General features: G+C 40.0%; 1 protein-coding gene and 1 non-coding gene across 8 annotated transcripts in view; both read left to right on the top strand.

Annotated features, from left to right (window-relative positions):
• Window positions 1-14,109, top strand: part of NNT (nicotinamide nucleotide transhydrogenase) — a 91,322-nt gene that overhangs the window by 595 nt on the left and 76,618 nt on the right. For 3 of the 7 annotated variants that reach the window (XR_003207079.2, XR_003207078.2, XM_025867308.2), the window contains exons 1-4: window positions 29-165; window positions 4,351-4,554; window positions 8,858-9,087; window positions 11,638-11,855. Coding sequence is in view for 5 of the 7 variants with exons in the window: in XM_025867308.2 (XP_025723093.1) it covers window positions 4,404-4,554; window positions 8,858-9,087; window positions 11,638-11,855 (599 nt within the window). In the remaining 2 variants the exon portion in view is untranslated. Of the gene's footprint in view, window positions 1-28; window positions 166-413; window positions 682-4,350; window positions 4,555-8,857; window positions 9,088-11,637; window positions 11,856-14,109 lie in introns of those variants that run through there. The other 4 variants (XM_025867310.2, XM_073890928.1, XM_073890929.1 and 1 more) reach the window with 2 other exon arrangements.
• Window positions 10,862-10,987, top strand: LOC112820513 (small nucleolar RNA SNORA33). Its single transcript, XR_003207176.1, has one exon. It is a non-coding gene; the product is annotated as a small nucleolar RNA SNORA33 (small nucleolar RNA).

Genomic DNA, 14,109 nt, shown 5'->3' with positions numbered 1-14,109 from the left:
GCGCGCGCCGCCGTCACGTGGCCTTCGCCGCCGCGGGGTTGGGGCTGTTCTTCCGGGTTGGAGGCGCAGAGCCTTGGGGCACGAACCCGGGTCTGTCAGCGCGGCGTTCCCCGCCCCCGCCGCCCCCGCGCGCGCCGCCCAGGGCCTCCTGGCCTCCCCGCCAAGGTGAGCGGCGCGGGCAGCCGGGGCGCGCGATTGGGGCGCAGCTGGAGGGGGGCCGCGGGGCTCGCGGGGATGGTCCGGGCCCCCGCCGAGGAGGAGACCTGTCAAGGAGCAGAAGGGGGCGGGGTCGGCAGTGGCCCGGGTGCACGGTGCACCCGGGCGCCCGCAGGCCAGAGGATTGGGTCCGGAAGGAGAACCGCGCCTCGAGGGCCCTCTTTCCTGTCTCTTGCTGGGGCGACGTGGAAAGGAGTGGGCGGGTGGTTGGGGAACTGGGTACTCGCTGGGGTCAGGGAACAGGCAGCTGTGCAGGTGCAGATCTTGGAGCTTTGGCGGGCAGCGGGAGTCGTACGGGGTCATTTCGGCCCACAAGATGGGAGGAGGAGGGGAGGTCATAGAGGACTTTTGATAGAGGGTGCACCTAGAGAAGTGGCAGCTGGACGCCCCGAAATTGCGCTTGAACCTTAAGGGAATTCGGGGTCGGCGATCAGCTGGAGACCTAGGAGGTGGCGAGAGAACGTTGTGAGTGTGTCTGTCTGTGCGGGCTGGTGGTGGTCCGGGCAAACTTCAACCAGGACGAGGGGGGCCCGGGGTTGGCGACCGGGAGGAGACAGCGGTGGGGGCCAGGCTGATTCGAACCCCGGAGGCGGAATGTCTATTTTTCGGCCTTGGCCAATCGGCTTCAGGGGAAGGTTATAAATAGCGGTCCCGGGCAGTTGCCAGACGCGCTGCAGTTTAGTGGCCGAAGGAGGGGCGGTACCATTGGGTTTGGTGGAGGTCACACTGCCTGCCAGTCTAAGCTTCTGTAGGGTATTGTGCCCTTGGTTGGTATGTTTTGCTTTAAAAGCGTGACTTGTTTACGGTTGCAGGCGTCCTTTATTCGCCCTGTGGTGCAGGGCAGTCCTTAAAGAGATCAACTTGTAAGGAGTCTTGTAGGACAGACTCCGTTTGGATGGGGCTTGCATGCTTTTATTTAAAATGCTCCCCTCTTCTCCATCACACCCCTTTGATTTGCAAACCTGGCTGTTTTTTTTTTTTAATTTTATTAAATGTACAGTTTAGGATTACTTTCTTATCAGCAAGTGTGCTCAGGCTGTTTACCTTTGCTAATGGAATCAGTTTTCCGCAAGGATACACAGCATTTCATTTTCAAAGGAAATTTGAGTCAAAAAACAAAAAATTCAGTCAAAAAACACTTGCTGTTTTCCTATTTTGTGCAAAGCACTGGGCCAGATGTAATACCAAAGTGAATAATAATAGCAATTAAAATACTGTGTCCTTTTAATCCTCACAAATTATCTTCATTTTAAAGGTGAGGGAATCAGTTTCAGAGGAGTTAAGTGAATGACTTACCAAGGACACAGCTAATAAATTACAGAGTGGGGGCTTACAACCCACAGGTCACCTTGTTAGCCTCTAGGCTGCCCTCCCTCCCTGCCCTCAAGAATTTTAGTGCCTACTGGGGAGAAAGTTGTCCGAATAACTTACATTACAGTGCTGTATCAATGATATACTAATTTTTTTTTCAATTTTGAGTTGTAAAGCTTTCCCCCATTGCTTCAAAGTCATAGAAACACATGGATAATAAAATAGCAGAGGGCTTTTTAAGTGAAGAGAGGGACAAATGTGACAGTTAGGCTAGTATTCTATGTTCGATATAAACAAGTACCTGTCTGTGATAACACGGTTTCAAATATTCTCCAAATCTCTTTCACGGTCATTTGTATTTGATTTAGGCTTAGTGGTAGGGACCGTTCTTGCCAATAAACTACTTTCTGATCACTGTCCTGTATGTTCATAACTTAAAGTAGGTGGATTTTTTGGCAAGATCGGCCTCTGAAGGCCTTGGCCTTAACTGATGCCTGATGCCAGGGATCTATTCAACATCAAATTCCCATTTTCTAAGTAAGCAGGACAGTGTTTCCAGATTCTATGAAATAGGACTTCAGCTTTAAAGCATTGTAAAATCTCATCATAAAAGTTTTAGAGCCTAATGGGGTCTAAAAAACGAGCTTTCCTATGCTTTTATAGATGAGCAGACTGAGATGCAGAGAGATTCAGGGAGTGAGTGGCAGACTTAGACAACACACAGGCTTTCTTATAGCTAGCTTTGTTCTTTCCCTGATGAGATCTGGGAAAACCTCATCAGTCCTGCGAGAATGGTGGTTGTTGGGGAGGTGGGATGATCCAAGAAGAGAAACTAGGGTAAGTGGGGAGGTTGGGATAAGACTAGGTCATTGGTCGGGGCACCTGGGTGGCTCAATTGGTTAAGTGTCTGCCTTCGGCTCAGGTCATGATCTCAGGGTCCTGGGATCGAGCCCTACATCGGGCTCCCTGCTCAATGGGGAGCCTGCCTCTCTCCCTCTCCCTCTGCTTGCCACTCCCCCCCGCTTGTTCTTTCTCTCTCTCTGTCAAATAAATAATAAATAAGATCTTAAAAAAAAAAGAGTAGGTCATTGGTAATGGTAGGACAAATCTCCCTCAAGGCAAGAATTTTGAATATCTTTGTATCTTTTATGTATCTTTGTATCTCCCTTGTTCTTGGCATAGATTCTGTGAATGTTTTGAATTCGGGGCTGGATTTCAAACTGTTACTCTCCATTCTCAGCCATGACTAACCCTAGAAGTGACCCATGAATAAATGAGGAGAATATTTATGGGACTCAGAAATGCTTGGGATTGAAATGAAATGACATGTGGAAACACTGAAAATATAAAACCTATTCAAGTGCAAAGCATTGTTCAGATACATTTCTGATTGCATGTCTGAACCCATCTTGCATGCTTCTGCTTCCTTAGCTTTTTTCACATTACTCTCTCCATCTCAAATGTGTTTCTTTTCTTTTTTCTGAGCCCTGTAGGAATACATAATCTCCTTCTTTGATCCCTCAAAGAACTTTGGACTTGCCTTACTCTGCTTTGTAGTGTTATTACTTGTTGACTTTTCTTATCTCAAAGTGTGTGACCTATTCCAGTTTGATTCTACAGATGCTTCTAACGGCTGTGCCTCTGACTCATCCCTCTATACGTGTTTGTTGAATTAAAGGGCATTTTAAGAATAAGCCCCATCTGGATTAAGGATTTCCATTCCCAGTGTGGCTTTCTGGTATTTGTAAGAAGTTGCTTCAGGGAGTTGTAGCAGCAGTTCTGAGTAAGCTAGACCCTTCTTCCTTTGGACACTGGAAGAGTGTTTATGGAGTCTGCTGGGATTGGGTGCTGGACCCCAACAGGGCCCACACGATGGGGCAGAGCTTAAAGTAGTTGGTGGAGTTAGCTGAGTTTGACTGATAGAATTCCAGATCTGCTTCTTCCTGATTTTGAAGGAAAGAGAAGAAGGATCGGGGAGCATTGGGAATCGAGGGAATGGTGGGGATGCCTTCAGTGCAGCCCTGGGGATCTGTCATGGAGAGCAGTGGAGGTGACCACTGAAGCTTAGGTCAATAATAACAAAGGTTAATGACACTTCATCCAGCCTAGTTAGAGCTGGTAAAGAGGTAGCCACGTGTGAGAACCACTGATGGAAGAGTTCCTAGTTACACCCACACCTACAAGCACAAACTTATGTGATAATGGCATTTTTCTTTCTTTTTTAAAATTGGAGTCATATCTCACACATGTTTAATTTTCTTGAGATGTGCACTTGGCAAACATGCATCTCATGTTCACTCAGTCTCAATTCAGGGGTCTTACAGGATAAGCATCTTGCTGCACTGAGTAGGTTGCCAGTGTTTTCTGTACATGGTGGCTAAATAGGTTGCTACTATACAGTATTATAGACAATTTAAGGGAAATTCAAGGGTAACTGTGCAATTTTTGCTGTAGGTGCAGATTTAGAAGATAACTTTCATGTAAGATGTGATTGAACTCTATAGCAATTTTCTTTTTCAGCATTCTAGCTACATTGAGGATCAATTAGACTTAGGTGATCAAGACTTAGAATTGAATAGTGGGTTTATAGCCACAATTTAAGTGGGAAAATGGATTTCAAGTTTTAAATATCTGAGTTGGAAACAAAGTTTTGAAGCATCTTCTGTAAGTAAAGGACTTGGCAAATAAATTCATTGTAGATGCCCACATAAAACTTTATATTCCAAGCTCTTTGAATGAGTATTTTTAAAAAATGTTTTTGATGTTCAAATGACAAAGTATGTTTTTCTTAGCACATAAATACTTTATTTTCTTTCCTTTTAGTGATTTACCCTCAAGGAAATTTGGGATTCAGAAAGTTGGGAGCTCATACTAACATGGCGAATCTACTGAAAACCGTGGTGACTGGCTGTTCGTCTCCTTTACTTAGCAATTTGGGGTCCTGTAAGGTTATACCTGGGAAGAAGGATTTTTTACGAACATTTCATACTCATCAGGCTCTTTGGTGTAAAGCTCCTGTAAAACCAGGTAAAGTCTCACGTCAATGTATGTAAACCAAACCTTCAAGTCGTAGGAGCTAATAGATCTCCTGATGATTGATAAAAGGAAAAGCCCTGCAGTGTTACAGCCTGGTGTTTGTGAGTTATCATTTTGTGTTAAAAAAAAACCCTAAGGAGTGCTTTTTAAAAATATTTTCCAGGTATACTAGTTCCTGATTGTCAGTGCTAATAGAGAAGAAAAGAAAATAGAAAAAGAGAAACGATACACCAGTTGAGTTGTATGGGGGAAACTATTGCTCAGAGTAACCATTTCTCCCAGCAGCTCTTCCTCTTTCCTTGTCAGTATTGAGGAATTGTAACATACATGGCTTATCTCTGCTCAAGAATTAGCAACTAAGTATATGAATTAATCTGAAGTAGTGCTTCTTGATTTAGTGAATGGCAACTTCATCTCAGTTGCTTAGGTCAGAAACCCTGGGGTCATCTTAGATCTTCACGGTAGGTGCGGTTCAGCTCTACCTTGTATCCGGAGTCTGTTCTTCTCACCATCACTGCTGTTATCTTCCTGTTCCACGCCACCATCATCTGTCACGGGACTGTTGTGCTTGTCTTCCAAATGTGCTCTATGCTTTCTGCCTCTGCTCCTGCTACAGTCTGTTCTATACACGACAGCATCATCTTTTAAAAATGAAAGATCATGTACTTTTCTATTCAGAATTTGCCACAGTGTCCTAGCCCATGCAGAGTTAAGAGCTGAAGTCTTTCGGTAGTCTACAAGGCCTTCCCTGCTAGGATCCCCATGCTTCTGTTCTAGTGTGCAGGCCAAAAGGAGAAGCTAAATAAGGGCTTTCTAAGCTGAATGAGATCCCTTTATGCACTTTGCACAAAGACCTTCCTAGGACTGTCTATACCTCATTGGCCAAAACTCAGATAGGTGGCCATTATGTGGTTGTAAGGGAGACTTGGACATAAAAGAGGTCCTTTGTTCTAGATGGCGACATATTCCATTAAAATCGGCATTTTGTAACTAAGGTGGAAGAACAGGATAGATATTTGGGGGGGGGGCAACCTAAAATTTTTGCCACATAGAATAATGTCCTTCTTTTTATGTTTGTAGGACTCGGTGCTTTCAGGATCCCGACACCGCTATGCTTTTTGAGTTCTTATGTCTGTCTTTCATAGAATTCACAGCCTCTTTTCTTGTTCTCACATGACAAGTGATTGTTGGCCAGGTACCTGCCCCTGAGAGTCCTCAACTTTATCTTCAGATTTTTATTTTAGGTGTTCTAGAAAGCCAGATGATCCAAGCATGATAAAATTGTATATAAGATAGAAGTAAGTTACTGCATTGAGGACGTGAGAATTGTCCTTGTGATTAAAGGCTGGACATCAAGATCTCTATATTGACTATGCAGGATACTTTTGTTTATTCAATTTCTGGCTCTTGACTATTTCCTAGATAATCACTTTTTATATCTAAAAGATAATGATTCTATTTAAAATGTATAACACCACAATTTCATTACCACATTGAGAAGCATGAAAAGTAATCCAGTTAGCATTAATATTTAAAAAAAAATTTTTTTTACGGTTGCCTTATCCAAGTAATGATCCAAACAGGGTCCACATGTTGTATTTGCTTGCTACATCCCTTCTTTTGATCTGTTTCCTTTTTTCTCTTTTTAATTTATTTGTTGAAGAATGTCATTGCCCTGCAGAATTTCACATTCTAGGTTTGGCTGACTGAATTCCCTTGGTCTTATTTAAACCCAGTTTCTCTGTCCCTTGTATTTTCTGTACCATTTAGCTAGATCTAGAGGCTTGATTAGACTCAGAATTGTTTGTTTGTTTTTTCTTTTTGGCAAGAATACTTCATAGGTGATGCTGTGTACTATCTATTGCATTACATCAAGATTCATCAGTGAGTTTAGATGTTGTTGGTATCCATCTATTAGGAAGCTCCCATTACTGTTTCACTCAAAGGCTGTACAGACGTTTAATGATCATTAACTAAATCCATGGTTTTATGGGGGGTTTTAAAATGGTGATACTCTATCATTTTATCTTCATTTATGAGCTAGAATTTTTCTGTAAAGAGAAACTTTCCCTCTATTATTTAGTTACCCTGAGGTTGTGGTGCCAAGGTGGAATAAATGCTTGATTCTGTCTCATTATTTACTAGTGTTGGTAATAATGTCTTGGTTCCCTTAAGTATTAGTTTTCTATTTCTGCTGTAACAAGTGATCACAAATATACTGGCTTCATACAACACAGATTTATTGTCTTCCACTCCTGGAGGCCAAAGTCTGGAATGGCTCTCACTAGGTTTATATGAAGGTATTGGTGGGGCTGTATTCCTTCTGGAGGCTTTAGGGGAGGTCTTTTTCCTTACCTTGTCCAGCTTTTGGCTTGCATTCTTTGGCTCGTGGCCCCCACTTCCGTCTTCATAGCCAGCAGCATAGTATCTTCACATTACTATTTGACTCTGACTCTTCTGCCTTCTTTTTCCACAGTTAAGGACCCTTGTGAGTCTATTGGGACCACCCAGATAATACAGGATAATCTCCTTATTTCAGGGTCATTTGATGAGCAACCTTAATTCCATCTGCTCCCCTAATTCTCCTTTGCTGTGTATCCTAACATATTTACAGGTTCAGAGGATTAGAATGTGGATATCTTTGGGAGACCATCACTCTGCTTACTACACATCTGCCAAAGTTGACTAGGGAAGCTTTTAAAAAAATACTTATTTTTTGAGTATCATAACTAACTTGGATGTGTTTTATTACATTGCAATTAATTATTCTCTTTCATGCTCAGATTGTTTCCTGTTTGGCCAAGTGATTGCCCTTTCAGGTTGGCTCCTAAACCTGTTTGAGGGGACTTCATTTGTCTTTGGTAGCTTCCTTGACTTATGGTATATAGGGCCTAGGTAATTTGAGGTTGTCAGATAAGTAAACCCCAAATGTTTATGTGATTTAACTTTGCACATCAATCCAAAATATTTTCCCTCTATTATTTTCCTCCCTCTTCTTCAAGTAGAGGGTAAGATTCAGCGTATGTTTGCCTTTGGTTTACTATCAGTTATTACCATTTATCGAGTATGGGGTCTAAGACTGTGATCAAGTGGTGGTATTTTTAAGTTGACTTTATTTCTCTGAGGCCTCATTCGCTTAATGATTATTGTTATTCTGTGGAGATAATTTAATTTTTTATTATGTATATCTAGAGTTTAGGTTGTTGAGTAGATTTCCTAAGCTTTAGTAAAACATATAAAAGCAGATCTTTATTTAAAAAAATCTATTTATGCCCTCATGTTGAGTAAAACAACAGAAGAAACTAATGTACTTTAGTTAAAGCTGTTCAGAACCATCTATAAATACTTTATATATATCATGCAGGCTCTTTTGGGTTGCAAGGAACAGGATCCTATCAGGCTATATTTTGTGATGAGGGTTTATTGTATGTGTTCTTGTGAAGTACAGAAGCCCCGGAAACTCTTCATTTACTTCTTGGAAAAGTGGAATGTTCTTCTGAATTTCATAGCTGTAGCTCATCTTCCCTCTTTGTATCTCCACTCCTGATGTTTCTACTCCTATTGCCGTATACCTCCCTTTGATTACCTCATGGTTGCTTACAAATAGCTTCTGTACCATTTACTCCCTTGTCCTTTTCTGTGGGTCACAGACTCCCTGATAAAGAACCTGAATGGGTTGGGTCATCACTGGCCAACATAGAGTGTCCTCACGTAGTTCCTGTGTAAGTCACATCAGAGGCTGTCTGGCCTGTAGACTATTATCTTTGACCCAGCTGTTGATCCCTGGTCTAATTAGCGGGGGCCAAGAATGTAGGGTCTCAGGATACAACCTTGGAAATCTATGAGGAATTGTGTTGGTCAAATTGCCAGGAAGGAAACTCTTGCGTGTGGCAGGCCACCAAAGTGTCTAGTATAGACTTTTTCTTCAAAACAGCAAATTACTTCTGTCTTCCTTAAAGGTAAGGACAAGGAGACCATAAATCCCAGAGCGTTAGTTTGAAGAGTGGAATTTGCATGTTGATTGATCTCTCACAACCCATTTTTTCTCCCTTAAGGATAAACTAATCTAGTCATGTGACTTGAAGAGAGCCATTGGGTTAAATGAAATATTTGGAATTTTCAGGAGAGTGGGCAAAAATATTTCCCATCGTTGATCAAAAAACTCAATTATGATTATGAAGTGGGAATATTATTTTGAGCAGCAACTTGTATGTGTAGTATATTTTGAACAGACTGCCTATTTTTGTTTTTATGTTGTTGATTTTACTAAATTTTTTTTTTTTTGCCTTTGTAGGAATTCCATATAAACAACTGACTGTTGGTGTCCCCAAGGAGATTTTCCAAAATGAGAAGCGGGTGGCATTGTCTCCTGCTGGGGTTCAGGCCTTGGTCAAGCAGGGTTTCAATGTTGTCGTGGAATCAGGTGCTGGTGAAGCTTCCAAATTTTCTGATGATCACTACAAAGCAGCAGGTGCCCAGATCCAAGGGGTGAAGGAAGTGCTGGCTTCTGATTTGGTGGTCAAAGTAATTATTCCTTTCCCCCCCTCATTTATGGCATGCCAACTTTTAAAAAACTTTTCGTAGGAAAATTAAACTACTCTATTGTTATGTCTCTTCATATTTTCAAACAATGTCTTTCCTCAGAGAAATGCTTGTATGTTGTGAATATTCTTCATATTCCAATAGAACTTTTATCAGGCAATGTGATCCATGTTTAACCATGAGGGGAGAAAGTGATCTTCCTTTTTACATTCGTCATATGGAAATCCCCTTCTTATTGGCTAGGGAGAATTTGCACTTCCTGATTCATATATATCCCAAATACCTACAGGTGAGTAAGTGCTGCTAGAATAGAACAAAAGGCATGGAATTCCTCCTGGGACTGAATGTACTGTGATCTTCTGATATATAGAAGGAACAGTGATGTAGCTGTGATCTTCTGATACATAAAAGGAAAAGTGATGTATCTGACATAAATGCTATTTCTAGAGAGGGCAGGGCTGCCCTGGAGAAAGCAAGAGGGGGCTGAGTGGAGAGTAGCCTTACCTACTTTAATAAAAGGTCTTAATATACAATAGAAATCTATATGCTGAAGAACTTTAGATGTAAAATCTGAAGCAAAAAAAATCATATAGAGAAAGGAAGAGATTGCATCACAAGTCTAGCAGAGGTAATTACTAGAGGGGAGCATTAACTTAAATCCTAAGCCTTCTGCAACCAAGACAAGGAGGGAAATAGGGATTGTAGAAGCTTGATCATTAGGCTGAAAGAAGCTCCTTACTTTTTCAGGAAACACCAGCTTTGTGTGTGTGTGTGTGTATGTGTGTGTGTGTGTTTGTGTATTAATTTCTAAGGTAAATCAATCACATTGCCTTTTTTTTTTTTTTGCATAAACTCTACTGAATAACTTGGGTAGGGTTTTAGTGATTTTTGCAGAAGACAAGATTTTTTGCTATAGACGTTAACAGTAACATTTATGGTATGTGGGTAAGTTGTAATTCAACTCAAGCTTTTAGAGTGTTTAGGTTTACAGACACTTGGTGATATAACTTAGTATAGTAAAAGAGCTTAGGTACAAAAATAAGTATAATCCATTCCAATTTATGCTCTAGGGATCAAAAACTTTTGAGATGTCCCACAGTAAAGGGTTGGTATGGTACACATAAGTTTTGGAAATGCTTTGTGTTCCTATTAGAGATTCACAGTGTATATGAGCATGTTAAAAGCACTGAGAAATCCTACAATATAGAAACTTATATAACTTTACGCTTGCATTAATAAACTTCTTGGCTCTGGGACCTAATTTCTGAGTCAAGCCTGTTAATATCTTGAGCAACTAGTGATCCAGAAAGCACATTCAGGGAAACATCCTATTGACTTAAATCACTCAGATGCCAACAGTTTCAGCTGAGATTTGATAGGTGCCAGTAGAATTAATTCAAAGTTGTCCTCTAATTTTTATTAAATCTATATTATAGATTCTCACTGAGGAAAAACAGACCTTGCCAGAGTCTTAATTAAAGTCCAGAACCTTAATTAAAATCACATGAATCACCAGAGCAGCAACTGACACGGGAGTAACAAATAAAGTGTCTCATAGGTAAATTGAGATGAAATGCTGTGAAATGAAAATATTGACCCAGTGTTTGTGTTTCTGTTTCCTTTTAAAACATAAGTCCCTGAGCTATTGCTTTTTGGGCTTACTTGCCTAAGAGCGCTATTGCGAAATAAGAGCTAATGAAAGGATACATGTTAATTGAAGATTGATTTTTAAACTTGGATATAAAACACATCTTAAAAGCCAGCCAATGAATCTGCTTACCTGAATGCCTGCAGGAACTTAGGAAAAACTGGTGATAGTAAAGACATGTTCCGAGCCTTAAAGACATTGAAGTCATTAAGGTCCCTGAAAATGGCTGTAAGAAATTAAAAAAACATCGCTTCTCGGCCTTTTGGCTAAGATCAAGTGAAATTAAAAAAACAAAACAAAAGCCACATTTTAAAATACTTTTTAAGTGGGATTAAAAAAAATTTGGCTTCGAAACATGGACATTTGAAACTTTCAAACATATGGTGTGTGTGTCTTCATTGACTTATTTGATACTTCTTCCTGGAACAAAATTATATTATAGCTTTTTACTTAAGCCCAGTTCAGCAAGCCTACTCGTTTGAATCGTGCTCATCTAGAAATATTCGGCTGGAATTTTAGGGTGACATAGATCTATACATATGACAGTGGAAAGTTTAGGTTAAAATGTTCTTAACTTTTCAAGAATTGAACCTTTGACCACACAACAAAACTCCCTGCCCGTTTATTCTAATATCTCTTAATCTTACCAGAATAAAAGCATGCTCTGTACTCAGAACAGTTCATAGGTCATCAATCAGGGGACAGATGGCAAAGATTTTTGTGTTCCTTGCCTTGTTTAGGAATTTAGTCAGAAATTTATTGCTGGAAGATTACTTCTGGAGTGTTATTTCAGTCATTGCATATTATTTAAATTGTCCTGTTTACTTAAAAATATGATTAAGGTATTTACATTTTTAATCAGTGATGTGACTTTTTTTCCTCAGGTGCGAGCCCCCATGGTTAATCCAACTTTAGGTGTTCATGAAGCCGACCTTTTAAAGACATCGGGAACACTGATTAGTTTTATTTACCCAGCCCAAAATCCAGACTTGCTAAATAAACTTGCTAAAAGAAAAACTACGGTTTTGGCAATGGACCAGGTTCCAAGAGTCACAATTGCTCAGGGATATGATGCGCTAAGCTCCATGGCCAACATTGCTGGGTATGTTGATTCTTTTCCATTTGAGTTGAACAAAAGCACAGCGGTACTCTAGAAACATGCTCATTGTAGTTCTTCTCTCTTACAGGGATTTTACTTGTGATAATTGTTGGAGATTGCAGCTTTTGGAGAGTTTGCTTATTTTTTAAAGATTTTATATATTTACTTGACAGAGAGAGAGAGAGAGAGAGAGCACAAGTAGGCAGAGCGGCAGGCAGAGGGAGAAGGGAGAAGCAGACTCCCCGCTGAGCAGGGGCTTGATGCGGGGCTCGATCCCAGGACCCTGGGATCATGACCTGAACCGAAGGCAGACGCTTAACCAATTGAGCCACACAGGCGCCCCGAGAGTTTGCTTATTTTTTAAGGCTCATTTTATTATTTCACAGTTATAGGAAATGACTCTTCATATTGCAGTCTGCTTTATATCCTTTTTTAGTCTTCATAGGTAGAAGCCTTATTTCCTTTCACCAGAGCAAATGATTGTGAAATTATTTGTATGAGGAATAGACTCTCTTCAGGATATATGTGGATATGTGTGTATATATGTATATATTAGGTTGAAATGACTGTTTTTTTTCAAGTTTTATTGAGATATGACTGACTTATAACATTGTATAAGTTTAAGGTATAAACATAATGATTTGATATATCAATATATTGTGAAATGATTATCACAGTAAGTTTAGTTAACATAAATTGCTGTGTTTATAGGTAAAAGATGGTTGGATATTGGTAGTTTCAAATGGTTCAACCTAACATATATATATATTAGCATTTACCATTTTAATTAGGTTTTGCTTAGGTAAATTCATAAAATATTTAATGAACAGGGAAAATGTCTGGACTTGAGGAAGTTTCATCTGGTGTCAAACCCCATATTGCTAACTGAGGGCTAACTATGTCCTCTTATCTTTGCCCGCCACTCACGCATTCCCAGGGTACTGGTTGGAGTGCTTTGTTGAGAGGAGACTAAGGTGCATTCTGTTCAGAGGAATGTGGCTCAGACTGAGTAATCGTGCCTGCCCTGGGGAGGGGTGGGAGTAGCTGTATGAGTGCAGCACATTGCCAACTCTGCCTAGAGAGTGGGAAAAATCTGAAAACAGATGATGCTTATGAAATCAACTACTCTAAGAGACTAGTTGAATTAGATTTTAAGCATGAAAACCATTGGTAGTGACAATTTGCTAGTGTGAATGAGGCACCAACAGATGAAAATGGTTAAATAGTGCTTGAAAGAGAGCCTAACTTGAATAAAGCCTTTTACGGCCTGACACATGAACTGAGGGTTTTCTTAGGTTTTATATCTTGGGTGTAGCATACCAAATAGGCCGGTAGAGCAAATGGATTCTACTTTGGGTTTCAACTGTTCGTTTTTGATAGAAAAGCAGAAAACAAAATGGGCAAGTTAAAAACACATTTTGTTATCCTTACTATAATATGGCAAATGGTTGGTTTGGAAGACATTTTTTTGTGATATAAAGTATACACCAAAGGACAAAATTTTTGCCATATTATTTAGTTTGTAGAAAAGTTACATTATGTATTATGGGACTAAAAATTTTCTATAGAAAATGTACAATGTAATCTTTTAAGAGTGTTGTTGATTTTGTCTTGTGAAATGCATATATATGAAAGGTTATCAAAGTCAGTGGCTCTAGATCAGTGGTTTTTAACTGTAGAATCTTTTGAGCAAATGAAATATTATGAGGCAATATAAACAAAACAAACAAAACAGTAAGAGCAGAGTGGCCTTGCTTGAATCGAGGGATGGAGGGGTGTCCAGAAACATGTTTATTCTCTACCCTACCTGGAATGGCCCCAGAGCTGGCTGGAATTTGAACCTTTGGGGATCCATGGGGCACAATTTAAAGAATTACTGTATTATGTCCTGAGCTGATATATGCAAAGGGCATAGTTTGAGGTGAATCTTCAAGTATGCTTATCCACACAATATGTGATAAATCATTATCTAACTCAGACACATAGCCCTAGTACAGTGAAGACACGCTCCTTATAGTTCATTGATGTTCATTCTGAGCTTTTTGCTCTCATCAAAAAAAGGGCAAACTTATCACTTTTTCCCACCTTCAACGTTTTCTTACACATTTCCTGTGTGATCCATCTCATTTTTTTTTTTTTTTTTTTCAGTATAGCAACTGAATCTTTTAAAATATTCCAATTTCTTACAGTGGCCTTTGAATCTTTATTATGTTTGCTTTTTGAAAATTTCTATCACTTTGATTCAGAAGTAAGACTA

Source organism: Callorhinus ursinus, unplaced genomic scaffold, assembly GCF_003265705.2.
Source record: "Callorhinus ursinus isolate GAN/ISIS: 27379988/994484 unplaced genomic scaffold, GSC_fseal_2.0 scaffold3, whole genome shotgun sequence".
Classification (NCBI taxonomy): Eukaryota; Metazoa; Chordata; class Mammalia; order Carnivora; family Otariidae; genus Callorhinus; species Callorhinus ursinus.
Note: the sequence above shows the minus strand (reverse complement) of the source record. Positions and strands in the feature narration are given on the sequence as shown.